The 23,544-nt window shown below is 57.9% G+C and overlaps 1 protein-coding gene across 1 annotated transcript; it reads right to left on the reverse strand.

Annotated features, from left to right (window-relative positions):
- Positions 1–3,692: 3,692 nt before the first annotated feature.
- Positions 3,693–9,082, reverse strand: RNF44 (ring finger protein 44). Its single transcript, XM_038771164.1, has 10 exons — positions 8,902–9,082; positions 8,602–8,800; positions 8,144–8,293; positions 5,868–6,026; positions 5,590–5,754; positions 5,119–5,261; positions 4,910–4,997; positions 4,576–4,697; positions 3,925–4,024; positions 3,693–3,791 (listed from the first exon to the last, which is right to left on the reverse strand). Exons 1-10 carry the CDS (start codon positions 9,006–9,008, stop codon positions 3,729–3,731), a joined length of 1,296 nt encoding a protein of 431 aa, XP_038627092.1. The 5' UTR covers positions 9,009–9,082; the 3' UTR covers positions 3,693–3,728.
- Positions 9,083–23,544: the final 14,462 nt, after the last annotated feature.

Below are 23,544 nucleotides of genomic sequence, written 5' to 3' on the forward strand. Positions count from 1 at the left end.
AGAGCTCTTCCCTCCATAGGCGGCCGGTCCAATGTTCTCCCCTCCATAGGTTCCTGGTACGTACCTCTGTTAATAATAATAATAACGGTATTAAGTGCTTACTATGTACCAAGCTCCGTACTAAACACTGGAAAACATACAAGATAATCAGATCCCACATGACATGGTGTTCCCTGTCAAAATGAGGAGGAGGAAAGGGATCGAAACCCCATTTTGCAGACGAGGGAACCGAGGCACCGAGAAGCGACTTGCCCAAGGTCCCCATCAGGTAGGTGGTGGGGCCGGGATTAGAACCCGGGTCCTCTGGCGCTTTCCGCTAGGCTAGATACTCACCTCTCGTTCAGCAGGCGACCAGTCCACTGCCCTCCTCTCGGTAGGCGCTCAGCACATAGCTCTCCCCTCAGGAGGGATTCGAATACCGCTGAGCGATTAAATCCTCCTAAGGGGTGATGTCTTCGCTTCCCTCTCCCATCACCCCGACCTACCTCCTCCCTCCCCACAGAAAGCAGTCCAGGCCTGTCATCCGTCTTGGTATACGTTATACATTTATTAGTGAATATCCCTCTTAATCAGCCACAACATTAAAAAAAATAATGATTGCACTACTAGGTCAAGCAGAACTAGCAACTTTCATTTTAAAAAAAGTACAAATCTGTTAAAAATTTCAATCAGTATACACATATATATAATACAACATACTAGTTATCTTAAAGGCTACAAACCAATATGAATCCAATGGAATGGAAAAAAAACCACACGTTTAGAGCTTTAAGAACCATTTTTTTTTTCTCTATATATTAGCATTTTCTTCAAATACATACATGGGAAAATGAGGTAACTGTAAAATGTGCAAGTAACAAGAGCAAAAAAAAAAATTATATATATATATTTATATATATATATATTTATATATATATATAAAAACTTTCTAAACACAGAACACAGGTCCTGGGAGCTGGTGGCGGGGTGGGGTGGGGGGCTGTCACTCCCCAACCAGAAGCCCGGGAGCTGTGAAAATAAAACAGTAAAAACAATCCACTTTTCCCACCACAGGAAAATCATTGGTAACAGTGGCACCTACAGCGCAGTCAGCAAATCACAAACATCCTAGATAATTGGGTTTTTTTTTTTTTCATTTTTTGGGGCATCTTTAAATGGTCCTTTTTTTCCTTTTTTTTTTCATTTTTCACTTTGATTTTGATTTCCCCTTAGCTGTCGTCAGGAAAATTCTGCAGCACACGAGCTGTGAGAGAGCCTTTATGTCCTGCTGCCCAGGGGACCGTAAGGGTTTCGAACCGTTTTTTTTGTTGTTGTTGTCGTTTGTCGGGGTGTTGTGTGTCCGGGGGGGGACGGGACGGGGAGTGGGGTTTGTCTGTGTAAAACAGAGGGGTTTTCAACACTGTTCACTATAAATATAGAAATGTCACCTGGAGGTCTATATACAGTAAGACTTTTGGCTATCGTTGTCAGGGACGGGACGGGGGGGCGGCGGTGGCGGGGAGGGCGTTGGTCCCGAGGGGTCAGGGGTCAGGGGTCAGGGGTCAGGCCGCTGCTCTAGAGATTGATGGTGGTTGGACCATCCCTGAGGCAACAGGAGCTGGAGTGGCCGCCTGCTCAGATGTGCCAGGCCTCCTCACGTGGCTCGTTTTTTTTGGGGGGGGGGTGTCGGGGAGGGGTGGGGGTGGGCAGCGGCCCCGGAGGGAGAGAGGAGGGGTCGGGGGGCTCCTCTCCCCCGGGGCCCCGCTCTCCCGGAGCGCCCGCACGGACCGGTCGCTCTTACCTCAGGCGGGCGGCGGACGGGCCCTCGGCTTCACGCGGGGTGTCCCGTCCCCCCCCCAGCTCGGCCCGGAGACCCTCCCTCGGATCTCAGACGCCAAGCCCACTCCAGCAGGGGCCCGGCCTGAGGGAGGGTCTCCCCCCCCGCCGGCCCCCCAGACCAGAGGGGGCCCGTTTCCCCTCCAGCTCCGAGGACGTGGGGTACTCCACGGTGGTCCTGGCAGGGGTGGCGGGGGGCTGACCCACGGCGGCGGGGGGTAGGGGCTGGAGACGAGGGGAACGGTGGGGGAGAAAAATACCCTGAAAATCTTACGGTCATACGGTCAGGCGTCTGTGGATATGTGCAGTACAGTGCATGGCAGTAATCAGCTGAGCACAAAGACCCTCGCCCCCACCCCCCCTCCCCCACAGCTGGCCAACACCAACGTCCAAGCTGGTCATACACGCATGCATATTGGTGAAACATTTACAGAGGTTACGATTTTTTTTCTCGGCTTTTTTTTTTTTTCCGTCTACGCGTTTTTGTGGGGTTTTGTTTTTTTTTTTCCTTCCTTGCCCTAACACTCTTCCACTCGCTTAAGGGGAAAAAAAACCAAACCAACGAAACTTAAAAACCGACAAACGGAAAAAAGAAAACCCAGAGAACAAACCGAAAGAGAAAAAGGACACCCCAAAAACCCCCCCACACACGATTTGGAAAGAACTGCTGCTTGTTATAGGTCCATGCAAAACGACGTCGGAGAGGGGAAATTCTGGTGCTGGATGGGGGGCCGGTGGCCCCGGCCCGCTCCCCCGGTTTCTCTCGGGGTCTGCCTGGAAGTTGGGGGGGACGGACGGACACGCTCCCCCAGGGTCCCCCCACCCCGAGTTATAAAGCTGCGCTGGAGAACGGCCCGTGGGGACAGGGAAGGGAGGAGAGATTTCTGACCTAACCCCAAGGTGAGCCTGGCTGAGGGGGCCTGTGGGCACCCCGAACCTGGGGAAGGGGAAGCGATGGCGGTGGGGGGGAAAAGGGGGGCTGAGACCCACTCCCAGGCGTCCGGCTGGGACCCCCGGGATGGCGGCGGTCCTTGGCGGCCGGGCTGGAATGTAGTGGCTGGTTGGCGGGCCGGCCGGCCGGCGGGCGGGCGGGCGGGCGGGCAGGGGCTCTCCCGGGGAGCCTCGGGGCGAAGGCTTGGCGGTGGGAGGCCCGGAGGGGAAGGGGAGGGAGTCACAGACCTGTCCGTCTTCGCCCTGTTGCCGTCAGGTACCCCCCGGGGGAATGGGGTGCGGGGCGGGGGGGTCTCACACCTGGGGCTTGCTGATTGGATCCGGGGATCCGACGCCCCGGGCCCGGCTCGACGGGAGAGACGGAGGGATCCGACCCCCTAAGTCGCCGCGGGCGACACCCCGTCTCAGTGCAAGGGAGGTGCCCCGTGGGGCGGCCGGACACCTAGCTCCCCCCGGGGCTCGGCCTCCGGCCCCGTTTTGGGGGGGAACCCATTCAGTCAAGTCCGTCCTGGGGGACCGCCCCCCCCCGCCGGCGCTCGCTCCAATGACCCCCATCGCTGGGGAGTGGGGGGTGTTCATATCCTCCCCCCTAACAGCCCCTCGGGGGGGAGGGCAGAGACGAGACAGGACCCGGGGCCCCGCGGACGGCAGGCAGACGGAGATCGGGGGTGGCCGGGGGAGCGGAGCGGGGCCCGGGCCGGAAGGGCCAGTCTCTGGAGCGGGGCGCAGGCGTGGCTGACCGCGACACGGTCCCGGAACCAGCTCGGGGGGGGGGGGGGGGGGGGGGGGGCGGGGCGGGGGGGGGGGGGGGGGGCCCGGGGTTGGGAGTGCGAGGCCCGGGCCTTGCCGGACGCGGCGGCCCAGGAGGGTTCTCCCGCCCCCCCGCCCCCGGGCCCGGCCGCCCAAGGTCCTCTCCGGCTCCGGCGGTGGCGTGCGGGGGGTGGGGGGGACGGGGGGGGCCCTCACTCCGCCTCCCGGTGCACTTCCGAGGCGTCTGCGCGGCAGATGGGGCACGTCCGGTTGGCCTGCGTTGGGGGGAGACCAGGTCCGGGATGGGGGCGTGCGAGAGGGGCAGGAGGGGAGAGTCGTCAGGCCCAGCCCGGCTGTTTGGGGGCCGCCCCCTCCCTCCCTCCCTCCCGGCCTCGGGGGGCTCGTTACCTTCAGCCACTTGTCCACACACTTGGCGTGAAACTCGTGGTTGCAGGGGAGGACGCGGAGAAGCTGCCGGGCCTCAAAGTCGCTGAAGCAGACCACACACCTGCGGGGCCGTGCCGGAGACCCCGGTCAGGGACCTTGGGGGCCGCCCCCAGGCCCCGGGGAGGAGGGGGTGGACAAGACCCAGGCCCGCCAGCTTGGAGGCAGGGGGATGGGCTCCACAGTAATAATGATAATAACAGCATTTATGAAGCGCTTACTATGTGCAAAGCACTGTTCTAAGCGCTGGAGGGGTTACAAGGTGATCCCACGGTGGGGCTCACAGGCTTAATCCCCACTTTTTACAGATGAGGTAACCGAGGCACAGAGAAGTTAAGTGACTCGCCCAAAGCCACACAGCTGATATTTGGCGGAGCCGGGATTTGAACCCATGACCTCGGACTCCAAAGGCCTTGCTCTTTCCACCGGGCCGCGCTCGATGACCCCAAGTGGGGCCACGTGACCCGAGGGGGCCTGACGGAGCGCTTGCTGTGCGGAGGGCACTGTGCCAAGCGCTGGGAGAGCCCATCGGGCCAATAGCACGGACACGCTCCCTGCCCGCAGCGAGCTTGGAGTCCGGAGGGGCCGGGGCCGGGCCGGGAGGGGGGCACTCACAGAGTCTGCTCCGACTGGTGGTTCTCGGGGTTGTAGCGGTACGAGGGCAGCTGCTCGATGTCGGCCTTGGTCAGCCCCCGGGGCTTCGCCTCCCCCAGCCGCTCGGCCAGGCTCAGCAGCGCCTGAGGAGGGGGTGGAAGAAGATGAGGAGGAGGAGGGCGGATGGTGCGGACAAAGGGCAGGTCTGCTCCCACCCCGCGAAGCCCATCCACGGATGAGAGGAGGGTTTTCGGGCCGGGCCCCTCCCCCGGATCCCCCGGGGGACCGGACGAGAGGGAGCCCCGGGAGGCTGACGGGAAGCAGGCCGGCCCCAGTCCCGTCCCCGAGCGGTCACCTCGTAGTTCTCCATCTCCACGTCGTCCACGTCTAGATCCAGGCTGATCGTGGGGCCCACGGCCGTTGGCGACACGGGAAGCATGGAGCTGCGGGGACGACGGAGGCGTGAGGGACGGAGAGACGGAGGGGAGAGGGCAGAGGGGTGCCAGGCCGGGCTCCCACCCACCGCCACCCCCTCCCCGCGCGGGTGCCAGGCTGGGTACTTACAGGAAATACGGCAGGAAGCTAGGGTAGTAGGGGGGCGGCGGGGGAGGCGGGGGCGGGGGCGGGGGTGGGGGCGGCGGGGGCAGGGGCTGCTGCAGTCGGTATCTCTGGGCGCTCAGTCTCCGTGGCATCATGGGAGGGTATGGCTGAGGGGGACAGAGGAGGAGGAGAGCTCTGGAGGGGGCGGCTACCCGCCCGGGACCGCCCGCCGGGCACGGGGACCCCCGGACGGACCGTCGGAAATGGCCCGGGGGCGGTTCCCGCGGCACACCCCGCTCCCCTGCCCGGCTTCGGTGCCCACCGGGGGGAAGGCGGGCAAGAGGGGGAGGCGGTCCCGGAGCAGGGTACCCTCTCCCCTCTCCCGCTAGGCCGGAGGCAGGGAACGTGGCTATCGCTCCCGTGTCCTCTCCCGAGCGCTCGGTACGGTGCTCTGCACACGGTCGGCGCTCAATAGATACGACGGGCCCAACTTACCACGCCGAAGGGCAGTTCCTGGTGCAGCGGGTCGTGGGGGAGGTAATGCAGGGGGACGGACGGGGAGAGGGCCGGGGGGCTGTGGTGGGACGGGGGAGTGTACGTGAAGGCCCCGATGGGGTTCTGGTCTCGCAGTTCCACGTCGTTGTCTATCCTCTGCAGAGGCTGGGCCGGGGGAGAGAGAGAGAGAGAGAGAGAGAGAGGGCGGGGGGCGGTCGGCCGGGCTCCTCGCTGCCCCCCGGCCCCCTCGCCCCCCGCCCCCCGGCCGCGGGACTTACCATGCGCGGGTGCTGGGGCTGGAGAGGCACGAACTGGCCCAGGGGGGCCATGGGGGGCGGCTGGGGCGGGGAGTGTAGGATGTAATGGTCACTGGAGATGAGCGGGGGGAACGTCTGGTAGGACACGGGCAGCTGCTGCAGGGCACACGCCTGGATCAGCTGCCGGACACAGGCAGGGGGAGAGGCGCGGACACCCGCAGAGTCGGAGACGAGGACGGATGGAGGCGGACGGGAGGACGGAGAAAACAGAGAAGCAGGGACAAAGAGGCACGGAGAGAAAACCGGATGGAGACAGAAAGTCGGAGGAAAGAGACACGGGACAAAGAGAAACAGAAAGGCAGACGGAGATAGAGGCACGGAGAGAAAACCGGATGGAGACAGACAGAAAGTCGGAGGAAAGAGACCCAGGACAGAGAGAAACAGAACGGCAGACGGAGATAGACCCACAGAGAGAAACAGAAAGACGGACGGAGAGAAACACAAGGACAAAGAGGGACCGAGAGAAAGATGGAAGGAGATAGCAGAGGGATGGAGACTCAGAGACAGAGAGAAACACAGAAAGACGCATGGAGGCAGAGAGAGACACGGGTACAAAGAGGAACAGAGACCCAGGAAGGCAGGTGGAAGCAGAGAAAGAGACTCGGGGATAGAAAGAGAGGCACAAAACAGAAACAGGCAGGGAGACAGAGACCAACGTAGAGAGGCACGGACAGACAGACAGATGAAGCCAACCGGACAGAGAGAGATGAGGGGACAGAGAGGGAGAGACCGGAAGAGACAGGAGAAGAGACAGAGAGGGTCAAAGACTCAGAGAGATGAGTACAAGTGAGAGAGAGAGAGAGACGGAGGAAAAGGGACGGGGCAGACAGGAGAGAGAAAAGGGGGAGGCGGTTAGCTGGGGTCCCAGCCCGGCTCCTGGTTTTGGGTTTGGTAGGGGGAGAGGGGCCAGAGGAAGGAGGGAGAGGGGCAGGGTGACAGCCCACCCACCCCCAAACCAGGGAATCTCTTTCCCCGGGGACCCAATCCACCCATCACCCCCCGGTCTCCACCTGGCTGAACTGCAAGGGGGCAACGAGAGCCCCAACCCGCCCCTGGAACTGGGGCGAGCAGAGCCTCGGGATGGAGAGAGAGGAAGGAAGGGAGGGAGGGAGGGAGGGGCCTCCGGGGTATCGTTATCCTCAGGACCCTCCCGCGCTGCTGGCCCTTTACTGGGTTCTCTCGGGCACCTGAGGTGAGCGGGGGGTCCTCGGGCCATCCCCGTGGGGGTCCTCGGGCCATCCCCGCGGGGCTCGAACGGGCGACAGGCCGGCCCCCAGTTAGCTGATGCCACCTGCCCTCCTTAACCCGCTCCCCCGCCTTCTTTTGGTCTGCCTCCTCACCGTCGGCTTTAAAGCCCTCCATCTCCTTGCCCCCTCCAACCTCCCCTCGCTGGTCATCCACTACAGCCCGGCATGCACACTTTGCTCCTCTACTGCCAACTTTTTCACTGTACCTCAATCTCTTCTAGCTCACCTCCGGACCTCTCGCCCACACCCTGCCTCAGGCCCAGAACATCCTCCCTCCCTCCTCATATCCGACGGACAATGACTCTGCCCCCGCTCCTTCGAAGCCTTATCGAAGGCCCGTCTCCTCCAAGAGGCCTTCCGTTCCCTTTCTCCCTCTCCCTTCTGCATCGCCCTGACTTGCTCCCTTTATCTATCCCCCTTCCCAGCCCCACAGCGCTCACAACCAGATCTGTCGTCTATTTATTTCAACTAATGTCCATCTCTCCCTCTAGACTGTCAGCTGGTTGTGGGCAGGGAATGTGTCTGTGTATTGTTCTACTGTACTCTCCCAAGTGCTCAGTACAGTGCTCTGCACAAAAGTGAGTGCTCGATAAATTCGACTGATGAGGCCAAGCTCGTGCCCACCGGTTCAGCGCCTGCCCGTCTCCCCGGTCGGAGCGGCACCATCGGTTTGGATCCCGCTCTCCAGGTGCCCGGCTTGACCACTGGCAAGCCCCCCTCTAGTGCTTGGGAGCCCGGCACAGTGCCCTGCCCGCAGCAGGCACCCTTTACGTATGGACACCGACGACAAGGAGAGTCACGCGCCAGGCTTCCCCGGTTCGGGAGGGGGCCGCACAAAGTGTGGGGTTGTGAACATTCACAAAAGACAGGACGACGACGACGTGAAGACGGCTGACGAGGTGTGTGATGAGCTCTAGTTCCCTCCATCTGCCCCGCAGCTCCAGGGACCCCCCGCCCCCATCACGGCCCCCCGGGGCTCCCCCTGCTCACCGGGGGCGGGAGGCAGCAGAGGGGGTAATGCTGACCACTGAACATGACGGAGCATCCTGGGAGCTGCTGCGCGCTGCACCCGGGGATGGGGAAGCCTTGGGCCGTTACCGTGGTAACCGTGTAGGACAGCGGGACGGGGCCCTGGTGAACCTGGAAAAAGCAAGACCAGAGCCGAGTTGGGGGGGGGGGGGGACCCTCCCCGCTCCCCTTCCCCACAGCCCCTCGGGGGTCGGGGGGCACATCCCCCCGTTCCTGCTCCGCTCGGAGGTGGGACTGGACGGATCCAGGCGGGAGCGCTCCGGGAGTCCGGGGAAACCGAGTCGGGAGCCCACCGCTTCGCTGAACCGGGGTCAGGCTGGGCCCCCTCGTCCCCGGGCCGCCCCCATCGATCCACCGCCGGGACTTACCGAGCGCCCAACCGCGCGCGCCCGGCCCAACGCCGGGGCCCGGGCCCGTACCTGCTCGTGGAGATCGACCATGAATGGCGTCTGCTGGGGCGGGTGGGCGGCCGGGTGCAGCATTCGGGGCGCTGGGCTGGCGAGAGCGAAGGCTCGGGGCTCATCTAGCGGGGCGCGGGGCTGGGCCGCGTTCTCATCCTGGGCCGGCCCCGCGGCCGGGGGGCGGTCCCGGCGACCCCAAGGGCGCCGCGTGGCCGGGCTGCGGCGCAGGGGGCCGCCGGTCAGGGGGCCCGGACCCCCGCCTCCCCCGGCCCCCCCCCGCCCCCCCGGGGCCCCGGCCCCTCCCCCGGACTCCCTCACCTTCGCCGGAGATGGGCCGGGATGCTGCAGGGACCCCCGGAGAAGCGCCGCTGGCCCAGGGGGTCGGAGGGAGGCCGCCTAGTCACCGCCAGTTCCCATGGTCGCATTGGGGAGACGTCGGCCGGGCGGGGAGGGCTTCGGGGCCGCGGGCTCGGGGCGGGGGGCGGCGCCAGGCCCGCGGGCTCTGCTGGGGTCGGGGGGACGAGAGGGGGTACACGTCAGGCCGCCTAGACTCACCCCTCGGGCCCGAGATGGAATGGGTCAGGAGGAGGCTGGTGTGGCCGGCCCCAGAAAGCGGGCATCAACCCACCACCCGAATCACCCAGTGTGGGGCAGGGGGTGCCAACGTCAAGAAAACAACGATTATCCTAGAGACCAGATCCGCGGTGCTTTCATTTTCCCGGAGCCCGGCCATGCCAACCATCCCATAGCCAACCACAGAGAAGCAGCGTGGCTCAGTGCAAAGAGCCCGGGCTTGGGAGTCGGAGGTCATGGGTTCTAATCCCGGCACCGCCCACTGTCAGTTGTGCGTCTTTAGGCAAGTCACTTCTCTGGCCCTCGGTGACCTCATCCGTCAAACGGGGATGGCAACTGTGAGCCCCACTTGGGACAACCTGATCACCTTGTATCCTCCCCAGGGCTTAGGACAGTGCTTTGCACGTAGTAAGCGCTTAACACACGCCATCATTATTATTATTATCGTCTCTTTTTATCCAAGCCACGTCCCAGGGTTGAGAGGCAGGGAATCTTGCCCCTATTTCACCACGGCCCAGGGAGGGGAAGGTGAATTGTCCACGGTCACCAAGAGGGCCCTTTGCCCGGTCGGGGCTGGCACTCATCATCATCCGTCGTATTTAGTGAGCGCTTACTGTGTGCAGAGCACTGTACTGAGCGCTTGGGAAGTACAAGTTGGCAACATATAGGGACAGTCAATTGCATTTATTGAGCGCTTAATGTGTGCAGAGCACTGTACTAAGCGCGCACTGTACTAAGCGCTTGGGAAGTACAGTTCAACTCGGGACTCCGCACTCCGTGCCGGGGGAAGGAGATGGAACTTCCTTCCCCCAGCCCCCTCACTCTCCTCTTCCCATCGCACCTGCTCCGCAGCTCCAACCTCGGAGAGGGAATGAAGCCCAACTTTTCTCTGGACCCGAGCAACGGCTGGCCCCGTGAAAACTGGCTACTTGTTTGGTTTTGTTGTCCGTCTCCCCCATCTAGACTGTGAGCCCGTTGTTGGGGAGGGCTTGTCATTCATTCATTCAATCGTATTTATTGAGCGCTTCCTGTGTGCGGAGCACTGTATTAAGCGCTTGGGAAGTCCAAGTTGGCAACATATAGACGGTCCCTACCCGACAGCGGGCTCACAGTCTAGAAGACTGTCCCTGTCTGTTGCCAAGTTGTACTTTCCAAGCGCTTAGTAAGTAATTAATAATGGCATTTATTAGGCGCCTACTATGTGCAAAACTGTGAGCCCACTCATTCATTCAATCGTATTTATTGAGCGCTTACTGTGTGCAGAGCACTGTACTAAGCGCTTGGGAAGTCCAAGTTGGAGACATATAGAGACGGTCCCTACCCAACAGTGGGCTCACAGTCTAGGGGGAGACAGAACAAAACAAAACATATTAACAAAATAAAATAAGTAGAATAAATATGTACAAGTAAAATAAACAGAGTAAAAAATACGTATAAACATATATATACAGGTGCTGTGGGGAAGGGAAGGAGGCGAGGAGGGGGAGAGGAAGGAGGGGGCTCAGTCTGGGAAGGCCTCCTGGAGGAGGTGAGCTCTCATCATCATCATTAATCGTATTTATTGAGCGCTTACTGTGTGCAGAGCACTGTACTAAGCGCTTGGGAAGTACAAGTTGGCAACATATAGAGACAGTCCCTACCCAATAGTAGGCTCACAGTCTAAAAGGACTCAGTAGGGCCTTTGCTGGGTAGGGACCCATTGCTGGGTAGGGGCCGTCTCTATGTGTTGCCAACTTGTACTTCTCAAGCGCTTAGTACAGTGCTCTGCACACAGTAAGCGCTCAATAAATACGATTGAGTGACTGCCCCCTGCTGGTCACTCCGCAAACTCCCGGCCCCTTCCGGGGCCCCGCCCCCTGCTGGCCATCCTGAGAACTCCTCACGTCTGCCGGGGCCCTGCCCCCTGCTGGACATTCCGCAAACTGCCCGCATCTCCCGGAGGGGGGGCCCCACCCACCCCCGCGACTAGCCTGGCCTCTGCTGCCCCCTGCCGGACACTCTGCGAACTTCCGGCCCCTTCCGAAGCCCCGCCCCCCCCCGCAGGTGGTTCGGCTCGGCCGCCCTCTGCTGGACGCTCCGCAAACTGCACGCGTCTCCCGGAGCCCTGCCCCCTGCTGGACACTCCGCAAACTCCCTCCTAGGCCAGGCTCCCATTAGGCCCATGTTCATTCATTCATTCATTCATTCAATCGTATTTCTTGAGCGCTTAATGTGTGCACAGCACTGTATTAAGCGCTTGGAAAGTACAATACGACAACAGAGACAATCCCGGCCCTCAATGGGCTTCCAGTCTAGAGATTCATTCATTCAATCATATTTATATCATCATCAATCGTATTTATTGAGCGCTTACTATGTGCAGAGCACTGTACTAAGCACTTGGGAAGTACAAATTGGCAACATAGAGCACTTACTGCGTGCAGAGCACTGTAGTAATAATAATAATAATAATGATGACATTTGTTAAGCACTTATTATGTGCAAAGCACTGTTCTAAATGCTTAGCACTGTACTAGAGATAACGGGCTAGAGATATTGGGCGCTTACTGTGGGCAAAAGCACTTTTTAGACTGTGAGCCCACTGTTGGGTAGGGACTGTCTCTATATGTTGCCAACTTGTACTACCCAAGCGCTTAGTACAGTGCTCTGCACACAGTAAGCGCTCAATAAATACGATTGATTGATTGATTGTAGTCCAACTCAGACCACAAGGGCCTGTCGGTCCAACTCACCCCTCCAGACAAGTGCCCAGTACAGAGCCTGGCCCACAGCAGGGCCTGAGGGATTCCCCCCCCGACACCGGATAATAATCATCATAATTGTGGCATTTATTCATTCATTCAATCATATTTATTGAACACTTACTGTACGCAGAGCTCGGCCCAAAGCGCCCAGGAGAGTACAATGTAACAATAAAACAGACACAATCCCTGCCCACAACAAGTTTTCAGTCTTAAGCACTTCCTCTGTGTTGGGCACTGCTCTAAGGACTGAGTTAGATACAGGGAGATCGGATTAGACACAGTCCCTGTCCCATATAGGCTCAGTCTTCAACCCACATTTACAGATGAGGTAACTGAGGCACAGAGAAGCTAAGTGACTGGCCCGAGGTAACACAGCAGGCAAGAGCTGGGGTCTAGATTAGAACCCATGTCCTTCTGATGCCCAGGGCTGTGCTCTAATCACTACATAATGCTGCTTCTCAATCAATCAATCAATTCCTAGGCATTGCTCCCCAATTCAGACTGGTAAACCTGAGGCCAGAGACTGCGTTTCGTGCCAGTACAGTGCTCGGCACACAGTGTAAGCGCTCAATAAATACAACTGACTGAATGAATGATAACTGGGGCACTCGAGAGGCGCTTACAATGTGCCAAGCTCTGTACTGAGCGTTGGGGTAGGTACAAGATCATCAGGACGGGGACAGTCTAATAATAATAATAATAGTATTGCAGGGCTTATTATGTGCCAAGCACTGAGCTAAGCGCTGGGGTGCATTCAAGACAATCAGGTTGAACACGGTACAGTAACAATGATAATTTCATTTAAGGGCTTATCGTATACTAAACACTGAGCTAAGTGCTGAGACAGATGCAAGATAATAATAATAATAATGGCATTTATTAAGCACTTACTATGCGCAAAGCACTGTTCTAAGCGCTGGGGAGGTTACAAGGTGATCAGGTTGTCCCACGGGGGGCTCACAGTCTTAATCCCCATTTTATAGACGACGGAACTGAGGCACAGAGAAGTGGCTTGTCCAAAGTCACACAAGCTGACAAGTGGCGCGGCCGGGATTTGAACCCATGACCTCTGACTCCCGAGCCCGGGCTCTTTCCACTGAGCCACGCTGCCAGGTCGGACACTGTCAATAATAATAACAATAATAAAAATTGCGATATTTAGGGCTTCTTATGTGCCAAGCACTAGGGCAGATTCGAGAATTTGGTCAGACTCAGTAAATAAATAATAATAAAAACGGTGTTTAACTGGTTAGGAAGTACCAAGTGGTAACCCAAGCGGCACTTGGAGGGATCCAAGGCGGTGCGGTCACACACCGTGCCGCACACGCAGTCCATGTTGGTCCCGAGGCCCCCGGCCTGCTGGGTGACCCGGGGCACGCCGCTTAACCTCTCTGGGCCTCGGTGCCCTCGGCTGGAAAATGGGGATACGATGCCCGCTCTCCTTCCCTGTGGGACAGGGATGATTTTCTCTCCAACCCGGCCGGCACTTAATAAACGTCTCATTCCTTTTCTCCCACTCCCTTCTGCGGCACGGTCTCTGGTTTTGCATCCTTTCTTCCTCCCCTCAGCCCCACGGCAATTACGCCCACATCTGCCTTTTAATTACTTCCATTAATGCCCGTCTCTCCCTCCGGACGGTAAGCTCCTTGTGGGCTGCAGAAGTGTCGACCAACTCCTTATACTGTCTTCTCCCAAGCGCTCAGTCCGGAGCTCTGTGCACAGTGACAACTCCAATAAATGCGACCGATTGATTGACGACTATTCCCGCCGCCGGGGACAAATCCACCGGGCAGTCAAGTCCGGGATTCCCTCCCCTCCGTGAGCCGGTCTGGTCTCCGAGGGAAATAAGGTTCGGGCGCGGGGTCTCCCCGCGATGGCCGGCACAGCCCGGGGGGAAACTGAGGCCCGGCCCGACTCCGGGGAGGGATGGCGTGATCCGGAGCGGTTGCCTCCTGTCCTTAGTACAGTGCCCTGCACACAGTAAGCGCTCAATAAATACGATTGATGATCCCGACAACCGGAGGCCAATCCCCACTCGGGCCCCCCGATCTCTCCCCCGCCCACATACTATACACACATGTGCATGCACACATACACACGTGCACCTGGTATTAATCAGGTTAATGTGCTGCGGGTGGACATCCCATGCTGATAATCTGGGCCTCGGTGTAGATTTTTTTGTGAGTGTCCTGCATTAGCATGCCACATGGATCAAATTAACCAGATATTGGTCAGAAGACTGTCTCGCCCTCTCCTCTTCCTCTCTCCCTCCCCCTCAATCTCTCCCTCGACTGTTCCCAGGAACTCAGGCGAATATTATTAAGAATAATAATAATGGCACTTGTTACGGGCTCACTATGTGCAAAGCACTGTTCTAAGCGCCGGGGTAGATACAAGGTGATCAGGTTGTGCCACGTGGGGCTCACAGTCTTAACCTCCGTTTCACAGATGAGGTCACTGAGGAGGAGCCAAGTGACTTGCCCAAGGTGTCACAGCTGACAATTGGCAGAGCCGGGACTTGAACCCATGACCTCTGACTCCCAAGCCTGGCGAAGCTTGGAAAGCGTCCAGAGCTCACTGTGTCGCTGATGACACCCAAATCTCCATCTCTGCCCCCGCTCTCTCTCCCTCCCTCCAGGCCCGCATCTCCTCCTGCCTTCAGGACATCTCCACCTGGATGCCTGCCCGCCATCTAAAACTCAACATGTCCAAGACTGAACTCCTTGTCTTCCCTCCCAAACCCTGCCCTCTCCCTGACTTTCCCATCACTGTTGACGGCACTACCATCCTTCCCGTCTCGCAAGCCCGTAACCTTTGGAGTCATCCTCGACTCCGCTCTCTCGTTCACCCCTCACATCCAAGCCGTCACGAAAACCTGCCGGTCTCAGCTCCGCGACATTGCCAAGATCTGCCCTTTCCTCTCCATCCCAACCGCTCCCCTGCTCGTTCAAGCTCTCCTCCTGTCCCGTCTGGACTACTGCACCAGCCTTCTCTCTGATCTCCCATCCTCGTGTCTCTCTCCACTTCAATCCATACTTCACGCCGCTGCCCGGATTGTCTTTGTCCAGAGACGCTCTGGGCATGTTACTCCCCTCCTCAAAAATCTCCAGTGGCTACCAGTCAATCTGCGCATCAGGCAGAAACTCCTCACCCTGGGCTTCCAGGCTGTCCATCCATCCCCTGGCCCCCTCCTACCTCCCCTCCCTTCTGTCCTTGTCCAGCCCAGCCCGCACCCTCCGCTCCTCCGCCGCTCATCTCCTCCCCGTACCTCGTTCTCGCCCGTCCCACCATCGACCCCCGGCCCACGTCCTCCCCCGGGCCTGGGATGCCCCCAATCCCTCTGCCCATCCGCCAAGCTCGCTCTCTTCCTCCCTTCAAAGCCCTACTGAGAGCTCCCCTCCTCCAGGAGGCCTTCCCAGACTGAGCCCCTTCCTTCCTCTCCCCCTCGTCCCCCTCTCCACCCCCCCATCTTACCTCCTTCCCTTCCCCACAGCACCTGTATATATGTATATATGTTTGTGCATATTTTTTTACTCTATTTTATTTGTACATATCTATTCTATTTATTTTATTTTGTTAGTATGTTTGGTTTTGTTCTCTGTCTCCCCCTTTTAGACTGTGAGCCCACTGTTGGGTAGGGACTGTCTCTATATGCTGCCAACTTGTACTTCCCAAGCGCTTAGTACAGTGCTCTGCACATAGTAAGCGCTCAATAAATACGATTGACGATGATGATGATTACGAGTCCCCGCAACCCGGTAATAAGAACAATAACAACAACGGTGTTTGTTAAGCACTTTTTACATTCATTCGATGCATTCGGTAGCATTTATAGAGCGCTTACTGTATGCGGGGCACTGTACTAAGCACTTGGAAAGTACAACTTGGCAATAAAGAGAGACAATCCCCGCCCACACCGGGCTTACAGTCTAGAAGGCGGGAGACAGACATCAAGACAGGTAAACAGGCACCGCTATAAATAAATAGAATTGTAGATATACAAACGCATCAAAATGAGTAAACAGGCATTGATATAAATAAACGGAATTATAGATAAGTACATATATACACCAGTGGGGCGGGGGGGCAGAACAAAGGGAGCGTTTGGGGGCAACACGGAGGGGAGGGGGAGCTGAGGAAGGGGGGGCTTAGTCTGGGAAGGCCTCCCGGAGGAGGTGAACCGGAGGTGAGGGCTTTGAAGGGGGGGGGAGTATAATACGTGTCAAACGCTATACTGAGCGCTGGGACAGAGACAAGCTAATCAAGTCCCACAGGGGGCTCAGAGTCTAAGTACGAGGGACAACAGGGCCGGAATCCCCAACTTTGCAGCCGAGGGAACTGAGGCACAGAGAAGTCAAGTGATTTGCCCCAAGTCACACGGCAGGGACGGGGCGGGGCCGAGATTCGAACCCAGGTCCTTTGACTCCGGGCCCGGGCTCTTTCCACTAGGCCACAATGCTTCTCATGGAACCCCCGGGCCTTTCACCTTGTCGCTGAATAATAATAATAACTCCACTCTGAGCATCTGATCGGATCCCAGAGAAGCAGCGTGGCCCGGTGGAAAGAGCCCGGGCTTCGGAGTCAGAGGTCATGGGTTCGAATCCCGGCTCCACCACATGCCTGCTGGGTGACCTTGGGCAAGTCACTTAACTTCTCTAAGCCTCAGTTCCCTCATCTGTAAAATGGGGATTAAGACTATGAGCCCCACGTGGAACAACCTGATCACCTTGTATCCCCCCCCCCCAGCGCTTAGAACAGTGCTTGGCACACCGTAAGCGCTTAACAAATGCCATTATTATTATTTATTTATTTTATCCTTCCCGGAGCTCGGCTCGAGCCGAACCCGGGACACCTCTTCCTCGACCCCCGCTGTGGGCCTGCGGCCTGCTGCCTTGGCTGTTCCGGTGACTCAGTTTCCCCAGCTGGAGAAACAGATGATTATTTCCCCCAGGGTACTTGTTAAGCACTTACTATGTGATGGACACCGTTCTGAACATCACCTCCCCACCCTATCATCTTCTCAACCTCCGCTTCGCTCCTGGAACTTCTTTTCAGTTCCCCTATGGCCTGGGCGCTCTGCGAGGGCAGGGCTCCTGCCGACGAACTCCACCGTCCTCTCCCGAGCGCTCAGTACAGCGCTCTGCTTAGCGTCCACTCGATCGTGTTTATTGAGCTCTTACTGCGTGCAAAGCACTGTACTAAGCGCTGGGGAGAGGACGAAAGAACAATAAATGGACACAGTCCCCGCCCACAGTGAGCTTACAGTCCAGAGGGCAAGCTCACAGACCACGCAGGCGGACCCCCAGGGAGGGGAGAGGGGGCCGTCACCCCTGCTCCGGGACCCAACTGAGCAAGCGCTCAGTACAGTGCTCTGCAGGCAGTGAGCACTCAAAAAGTACCACTGATTTTAATACCGTTTAAGACCAACAAGGGCACTAAATCCCGGTTTCCTGGTCACACCAGCCCTTATGCTACCTTGGCATTCGGGTGTGTATACCTCCATTACTTGCTATTTTACCGATCGACGCCACTTATTGAGCGCTTACTCTACGCAGAGCCCTGTGCTAAACACTTGGGAGAATACCACAGAGTTCCCAGACATGATTCGTCCGGTCCATCGTATTGAGCGCTTACTGTGTGCCGAGCGCCGTACTAAGCGCTTGGGAAAGGACGCTGTAATAATAAACGGGCACATTCCCTGCCCACAGCGAGCTTACAGTTATCCCCAAGGAGTTTACTCATTCATTCGATTGTAATTACTGAGCGCTTACTATGTGTGGAGCACTGTACTAAGCGCTTAATGTTGATCATCCACGCTTTTGGGTCTTTTGCCTCGCGGGATTGGCAATTTGTGTTCCCCTGTTTCCAGGGATTGGGTCCTTTCCATCACCTGGACCTTCCCCGGCGCCTAACAAAGTGTGTCCTTCTGTGTCCCCCGCTAGACTGGAAGCTCCTCGAGGGTCAGAGATCGCGTCTACTCTCTTGGATTCATTCCATCATACTTAGAGGAGGAGGAGCACGGCGTAGTGGACAGAACCCGGGGATTGGGAGTCAGAAGGTTATGAATTCTGATCCTGGCTCCGCCGCTTGTCTGTTGCGGGACCCTGGGCAAGTCACTTCCCTTCTCTGGGCCTCAGTTCCCTCATCTGGAAAATGGGGATTGAGACTGGGAGCCCCATGTGGGACGGGGACCGTGTCCTACCCCATTCGCTCGTATCTACCCCAGCGCTTAGTACAGGGCCTGGCACATAGTAAGTGCTTAACAAATGCCATAAGTATTGTTATTACCGAACGCTTACTCAACGCGGAGCACTACACCGAGCAATAAACAGACACATTGCCTGCCCACAGTGAGGTTATTCCTCCCAAGCGCTCGGTCCAGCACTGGCCAGCAGTGGGTAGGTGGACGGTGGGCTGGAAAGCCCCTACATTTCCACCCAACCTAGCTTTTCTCCCCTAATCCCGGGAGGTTCCCAGGATGGACTCCATTTCCTCTCTAAGGGAGGGCAGATCTCGGGGTTGGGGCCTGGGGACACAGGTGGGGGGCAGGTCTTGGGGCCTGGGGATATGGTGGGGGGCAGGTCTTGGGGCCTGGGGATATGGTGGGGGGCAGGTCTTGGGGCCTGGGGACACAGGTGGGGGGCAGATCTTGGGGCCTGGGGACACAGGTGGGGGGCAGGTCTTGGGGCCTGGGGACACGGTGGGGGGCAGGTCTTGGGGCCTGGGGACACGGTGGGGGACAGGTCTTGGGGCCTGGGGACACAGGTGGGGGGCAGGTCTTGGGGTTGGGTCCTGGGGACACAGGTGGGGGGCAGATCTCGAGGTTGGGTCCTGGGGACAGAGGTGGGGGGCAGGTCTCGGAGTTGGGGCCTGGGGACACAGGTGGGGGACAGTTCTCGGGGCTGGGGCCTGTGGACACAGGTGGGGGGCAGATCTCATCAGGGTTGGGGCCTGGGGACACAGGTGGGGGGCAGATCTCGGGGTTGGGGCCTGGGGACACAAGTGGGGGGCAGATCTCATCAGGGTTGGAGCCTGGGGACACAGGTGGGGGGCAGGTCTCGGGGTTGGGGCCTGGGGACACAGGTGGGGGGCAGTTCTCATCAGGGTTGGGGCCTGGGGACAGAGGTGGGGGGCAGGTCTCGGGGCTGAGAGCCTGGGAGGCTTAAAGAGGGTCGGGGGTCCCTGCGCCTTTCAGGGCAGCCGAGCCCACCGACCACGTGCTGGGCCCCACACCGACCCAACAACAAAGGGACCGGGAGGCGTCTCCCCCGCCCCCCACACCCCCCCCCCCGCCAACCGGCCACCGGGACCCCTCCTCGGGGCCCGCACGGCCAGAACAGTAGCGACGGCGTTTCGTAAGCGCTTACTAGGACCCGGGCACTGTGCTGAGCGCTGGGGGAGGTGGCAGGGTGATCGGATTGTCCCACGGGGTGGGCTCCCCGTCTTCATCCCCATTTGACAGATGAGGTCACTGAGGCCCGGAGCAGCCAAGTGACTTGCCCAAAGTCACCCGGTAACAAAAGGGGCGGCGACCACCTCCCCAATAACACCAACAACAGCAGGGGCAGGGAGGGAGTCCAGCACGTGTCCCGGGGGGGGGGGGGGGGGCATTTTAGGGAGGGGGTCCGGGATTAACCCCTGCGGGGCCGTGGGCTGCCTCTCCCTCCCCCGGACTTACCCGTGCGGGGGGACGAGGAGGAGGAGGAGGAGGAGGAGGAAGAGGAGGAGGAGGAGGAGGAGGGGTCCGGGCCGCAGCCCCCGCCGCTTCCCTTTGTTTGGGAGCAGGCCGGGCGGGGGTCGGTGCACGGCCCCTTTAAGAGCCCCCGCCCCGCGGGGGCCCCCTTTGTTTCCTCCTCCTCCTCCTCCTCCTCCTCTCGGGGCGGGGCGGGGCGTCCTGGCCCTTTAAGAACCGCAGGAATGGAACAAACCAAACATTTGATTCACAACATCCAGCGGCGCGCCTGCGCGGGGTGGGGGGAGGAGGCGCGCGCGCTCCCGCGAGGCTCCGCCCCCGGCGACTCCGAGAGCCAATCAACGACCTCTCCTAAGCGACGCACGTGCCCCCTCCCACTCACGCCTGGCTCCGCCCCCAGAGACTCCGAAAGCCAACCAACGACCTCCCCTGAGCGACGCGTGACCCACCGCGCCTGGCTTCGCCCCCAACGACTCCGAGAGCCAATCAACTACCATTCCTAAGCGACGCACGTGACCCCCGCGCTTGGCTCCGCCCCCAGAGACTCCGGGAGCCAATCAACTGCCTCCCCTAGGCGGCGCACGTGACCCCCAACACATACACCGAGGCCCGCACCGCCATCTTGCATTAGGGGGCCGGTCTCTCCCCGCCCGCCCCCAGTAGGCAAGGAAAATCACATTAAAAAAAATCATACCATCAAAATCAATTTATTATTACCATATATCCAAAACCCATATATTGTTATTATTATTGCTATTTTTATTAGAGAGCCAGGGTGACCCTGGAGCTGACCCTCGGGGTCCGAAGGTCCCGGGGCCTACTAACTTTGTCCCTCCAGGGGGGAAGGGGCGGCTCTCAAACTGCCCGGTCTGTCGGTCCTCGAGCACTTACTGTGTCATCGTTCTCTCCCGCACAATCCTAAAGCTGGCCCATACAGCTCCTTCGTGAGCCCTGCCTCCTGGCGAGCTCCAGGTAAAGCCGTGGGGGCGGGGGCAATACCCCCAGCCGCCTGGCTCCGAAACCTAACGGCCAGGGTCCTTTCTGGAAATACCCGGTGCCCCGGGAGAAGATGGTTAAAAAATAAAAATGATTTTAAAAAAAAGAAGAATTAGAATTCCACCGCCTCCGAGGTTGAAGAGTTAAATCCCAAGGGGTCGGAGGGCTGGCTTCAAAGCACGTGGCCTGGGGTGGGGGGCAGGCCCCACTTCCTTTCCCCCTCCTCTCCCTCCGTCGGACCACCCGGATGTCTAACAATAATAATAATAATAATGATAATAATAATAATAACGGTATTTGTTAAGCGCTTACTATGTACCAAGCACTGTTCTAAGCGCTGGGACTGTTCTAAGTCTACGGGTCCAGGCGGAATCCCCCAATCGGCTGTTTCCCGGTGATGACGTCAGCCTTACCATGCTGCGCCGCGATGACGTCAGCACCCAATATACCCCCCCCGAACCTGCTTCGCCGGGGCCTCGTATTTACAGCGTTGCCGCTTTAAGAAAAAGGGGACCGGGGGAAAAAAAAAAAAAAGGGCCCCCTCTTTCTCCCCCCCCCGGTTTCCCCAGCCAATAGGGAGCGGCGATGCAAATGAACCAACGTCCGGCGCGCTGGGATTGGCCGAGTGGCCGCTGACGTCACGGCTCGCGGCGCGCGCGGGGGGACACCAAGTGGTTAGAGCCCGGGCCTGGGTTCTAATCCTACCCCCGCCCAGTGTGGGAACCTGAGCAAGTCATTTCCCTTCTCTGAGCTTCAGTTCCCTCATCTGTCAAACGGGGATTAACAACAACAACAATAATAGTATTTGTTAAGCACTTAAGATAATAATAATGATGGTATTTATTAAGCACTTACTACCACATGTCTGCTGTGTGACCTTGGGCAAGTCACTTAACTTCTCTGAGCCTCAGTTACCTCATCTGTAAAATGGGGATTAAGACTGTGAACCCCACATGGGACAACCTGATCACTTTGTATCCCCCCCCAGCGCTTAGAACAGTGCTTTGCACATAGTAAGCACTTAAATGCCAACATTATTATTATTATTATTATGTGCAAAGCACACAGTAGGCGGTCAATAAATATGACTGAATGAATTCAAACCCGGCGAATCCCGGGCCAGGAAATCCGCCCCCAACCCCAGGAAACCCACGGATGCTTCAAGACCCTCTAAGAGATTCACTAATCAAGGCTTGCCGCAAGAAGCGGCGTCAGGAGGACCTGGGTTCCAATCCCGCCTCTGTCACCTGTCTGCTGTGTGACCTTGGGCGAGTCACTTCACTGGGCCTCAGTTCCCTCATCTGTCAAATGGGGATGAAGACTATGAGCCCAGCAAGCAGGATAGGGACTGGGTCCAACTTGATGTTGCAAATTTGTACTTCCCAAGCGCTTAGTACAGAGCTCTGCACATAGTAAGCGCTCAATAAATACGACTGATGATGATGATGATGTACTCCAGTGTTTAGTACAGTGCCTGGCACACAGTAAGTGCTTAATATCACACACACACACAAAAAAAAACCCCAGCACGGCAAGTATTTCCCCAGGGTGGCCAAACAGCAGTCCGGCTAGGGTCGTTAAACTCTCTCCCCGGCGCTTAGTCCAGTGCTCTTCACACGGTAAGCTCACTAAATACCGCTGATTGACAGTCCAGACTGGGAGCTCGTTGTGGGCAGGGGCTGTCACTGTTTGTTGTTCACTCATTCATTCGTATTTATTGAGCGCTTACTGTGCACAGGGCACTGTACTAAGCGCTTGGGAAGTCCAAGTCGGCAACATCTAGAGACGGTCCCTACCCAACAACGGGCTCCCGGTCTAGAAGGGGGAGACAGACAACAAAACAAAACATGTGGACTGGTGTCAAGTTGTCAGAACAAACAGAATTAAAGCTAAATGCACATTATAACAAAATAAATAGAATAGTCAATATGTACAAGTAAAATAAATAGAGTAATAAATCTGTACAAACATATATACAGGTGCTGTGGGGCGGGGAAGGAGGGAGGGTGGAGTGGGGGGGATGGGGAGGAGGAGAGGAAAAAGGGGGACCAGTTTGGGAAGGCCTCTTGGAGGAGGTGAGCTCTCTTGTTCTTTCCCAAGCGCTCACTACAGTGCTCTGCGCACAGTAAGCGCTTAATAAATCCCGGCTCTGCCAATTGTCAGCTGTGTGACTCTGGGCAAGTCACTTAACTTCTCTGTGCCCCAGTTCCCTCATCTGTAAAATGGGAATTAAGCCTGAGCTCCCCTGTGGGACAACCTGATCACCTTGTAACCTCCCCAGCACTTAGAACGGTGCTTTGCACAAAGTAAGTGCTTAATAAATGCCATCATCATCATCATCAGTGTGGCTCAGTGGAAAGAGTACGGGCTTTGGAGTCGGAGGTCACAGGTTCAAATCCCGGCTCCGCCCCTTGTCAGCTGTGTGACTTTGGGCAAGTCACTTCCCTTCTCTGGGCCTCAGTTCCCTCACCTGTAAAATGGGGATTAAGACTGTGAGCCCCCTGTGGGACGACCTGATCACCTTGTAACCTCCCTAGCGCTTAGGACAGTGCTTTGCACATAGTAAGCGCTTAATAAATGCCATTATTATTATTATTGTCAGCTGGGTGGCTTTGGGCAAGTCACTTCCCTTCTCCGGGCCTCAGTTCCCTCATCTGTAAAATGGGGATTAAGACTGTGAGCCCCCTGTGGGACGACCTGATCACCTTGTAACCTCCCTAGCGCTTAGGACACTGCTTTGCACATAGTAAGCGCTTAATAAACACCATTATTATCATTATTGTCAGCTGGGTGGCTTTGGGTAAGTCACTTCCCTTCTCTGGGCCTCAGTTCCCTCATTTGTAATATGGGGATTAAGACTGGGAGCCCCCCGTGGGACAACCTCATCACCTTGTAACCTCTCCAGTGCTTAGAACAGTGCTTTGCACATAGTAAGCGCTTAATAAATGCTATCAT

The sequence above is a fragment of the Tachyglossus aculeatus genome, chromosome X2 (genome assembly GCF_015852505.1).
Source record: "Tachyglossus aculeatus isolate mTacAcu1 chromosome X2, mTacAcu1.pri, whole genome shotgun sequence".
Taxonomy (NCBI): domain Eukaryota; kingdom Metazoa; phylum Chordata; class Mammalia; order Monotremata; family Tachyglossidae; genus Tachyglossus; species Tachyglossus aculeatus.